Raw genomic sequence first — 2,400 nt, 5'->3', positions numbered from 1 at the left:
GTATATCTATAGCCTTAGTAATTATCCGTTAGTAATATAATAGTGAAATAGTAAGATCAGAGCTGGTAAGATTTCATATAAGAAAGCAGCTGCGTAACAGAATAGAATTAAATTATACTTATTGATAATCAGGCATGTTGTTTGAATTATAGTTGGAAAGTGGCATTGTTTTTGGAATCTAGCCAACGTTTTGCGAGATACGTCGGATACGTCGATGTCGTCGGCCGCAACGGGTCTACAAGTAACACGAAAAATCCCGAGAACTGCCGAAGCGATTCAGTGACGTCATGTTGAAGCAGAAGAGATAAGACAGTCAAAAACGTGAAGTTCTGTTCTGTTTTTGAATATATCCCAGACTCGTGTAGGCACCATTGTTCGCTACGTGATTAAGAAAAATGTCGTACGCTTACCTGTTCAAGTATATCATCATCGGAGACACAGGTAATAATTGCTCGATACTCCTGGCCAACCGAATGTTAAATGGTTCTTACGGTCACGATGAGGTATGTCGACCGTGACAGAACCCATTGTTTTCATTTCTACGGACAGTAGTACATCTAAAGATCTCGATTATCAAACGTTCCGACGATTTTAGCATCGCGATGTATAAATTTCGCTGGTCACGTAGAATGTTACGCATCAAATGACCATTCCATTGTGTACATCGTATTCTGCATAGTATCTTTGTCAACAAAAACTAAGTCGCATTTATTTATTTCACCTAAGGTCAGATTGTTACATCGAATTCTTTATGCGATAAACATCTCACTTAACTAGGAGAAATTAAGTTTTTATAATAATTTATGATAGTAAATGTATATTCAATTATTACTCAATAACTTCTAATCTGAGGAAATATTTGATTCTTAAACAGGAGTTGGAAAATCCTGTCTACTCCTTCAGTTTACGGATAAGAGATTCCAGCCTGTTCACGATTTAACAATAGGAGTCGAGTTCGGTGCTCGTATGATCACAATCGATGGCAAGCCGATCAAGCTGCAAATTTGGGACACTGTAATTATTTTGTTACGATATGTTCAATACTGTATTAAACAAACGTATGGCAATTTTTAAGACAAAACGGTTATTGAATTTAATAGGCAGGTCAAGAGGCGTTTCGATCAATTACACGGTCATATTACCGGGGAGCAGCAGGAGCTTTATTAGTATATGATATTACACGCAGAGAAACGTTCAATCACTTAACGACTTGGTTGGAAGACGCGAGACAGCATTCAAATTCCAATATGGTAATCATGTTAATCGGTAACAAAAGTGATCTGGACAACAGAAGGGAGGTGAAGAGAGAAGAGGGTGAGGCTTTCGCAAGAGAACACGGACTCGTTTTTATGGAAACCAGTGCGAAGACGGCGATCAACGTAGAGGACGCGTTCATCAATACGGCAAAAGTAATTTATGAAAAAATTCAGGAAGGCGTGTTCGACATAAACAATGAGGTATTCACAATTAAATTTCTATCAAAAATATATTCTATACGATGTACGGTATTGTTAAATACGAATTACTTGTCTGCGTAGGCAAATGGAATCAAGATCGGGCCACAGCACTCGCCCACAAGTCCTATTGATAAAGCGGTAGAGGATGGGCAGTTCTATTTAATATTTTCTATTTGTTCACATTGTATATTGTATGTATCGTGCACTAATTATTGGAGTTTTAATTCGATTTGCTAATGGATCAAATTGTTGGTATACACGAAATCAAATGATCTGTCAAAAATCTGATTTACACTTGACTACCTAAGGCGACACTATGTATCTATGTATGTATCAATGTACGAAATGATGAATATATAAATCATATAAATCAATTTTATTGCGAGGCCTATCTAATCGAAATCTTATTACTTTAATAATTCTGTGATTGGTATTATTATTATTATCATTATTATTCTTATTATTCATGCTATAGTTTAAAGCTGTGGTACTCTGGTTACAAAATGAATTTCTTATCTGTTGCCACAAGTAATAATATCAATCGACATCGTAGAGAAGCTGAACATACTTTACGTTTTGTCCATTTAAATTTATAAATTGGACACACACGCATATTTTCCTTTTTAATATAAGTTTAATACTTTTAAGTATATTATGTATATGTACAGAAGTTTTAAGTATAGAATGTTAGTGGAAATAATATTTTTTACAGGGAAACGAATTTGTTTAGTTACCTTTATAAAACATTAGCAATGGATTTTATTTAACGTGTCTTAACAGTGTATTGAATTATAATGGATATAGCAGTTTGATGTTAAGTGGATGTAAAGAAGTCTAAATATATTTCCACAGCATTCATTCAATTCTTATGTTCGTTCAACATTGGATGTATTGCTATATTATTAAAATGGAAAAATATATATATTATATGTATATGTACAAT

General features: G+C 34.2%; 1 protein-coding gene across 1 annotated transcript; it reads left to right on the top strand.

The window, feature by feature from the left end:
• The first annotated feature begins 153 nt into the window (after positions 1 to 153).
• On the top strand, positions 154 to 1,853 carry Rab2 (RAS oncogene family member Rab2). Its single transcript, XM_026812569.1, has 4 exons — positions 154 to 441; positions 875 to 1,014; positions 1,101 to 1,457; positions 1,539 to 1,853. The coding sequence occupies exons 1-4, from the start codon at positions 396 to 398 to the stop codon at positions 1,692 to 1,694; spliced, it is 699 nt and encodes a 232-aa protein (XP_026668370.1). The 5' UTR covers positions 154 to 395; the 3' UTR covers positions 1,695 to 1,853.
• Positions 1,854 to 2,400: the final 547 nt, after the last annotated feature.

Source organism: Ceratina calcarata, unplaced genomic scaffold (genome assembly GCF_001652005.2).
Source record: "Ceratina calcarata isolate Rehan_Ccalc_2016 unplaced genomic scaffold, ASM165200v1 scaffold289.2, whole genome shotgun sequence".
NCBI lineage: Eukaryota > Metazoa > Arthropoda > Insecta > Hymenoptera > Apidae > Ceratina > Ceratina calcarata.
The sequence above is the reverse complement of the archived record's forward strand: the minus strand, read 5'-3'. Positions and strand labels throughout refer to the sequence as shown.

What these genes read in the sequence shown, in the direction of transcription:
- Rab2 (XM_026812569.1), top strand. Translation starts at nt 396, where the DNA reads ATGTCGTACGCTTACCTGTTCAAGTATATCATCATCGGAGACACAG. An exon ending in TATCATCATCGGAGACACAG is followed by an intron (nt 442 to 874) that starts GTAATAATTGCT and finishes ATTCTTAAACAG; the next exon opens with GAGTTGGAAAATCCTGTCTA. An exon ending in AGCTGCAAATTTGGGACACT is followed by an intron (nt 1,015 to 1,100) that starts GTAATTATTTTG and finishes TGAATTTAATAG; the next exon opens with GCAGGTCAAGAGGCGTTTCG.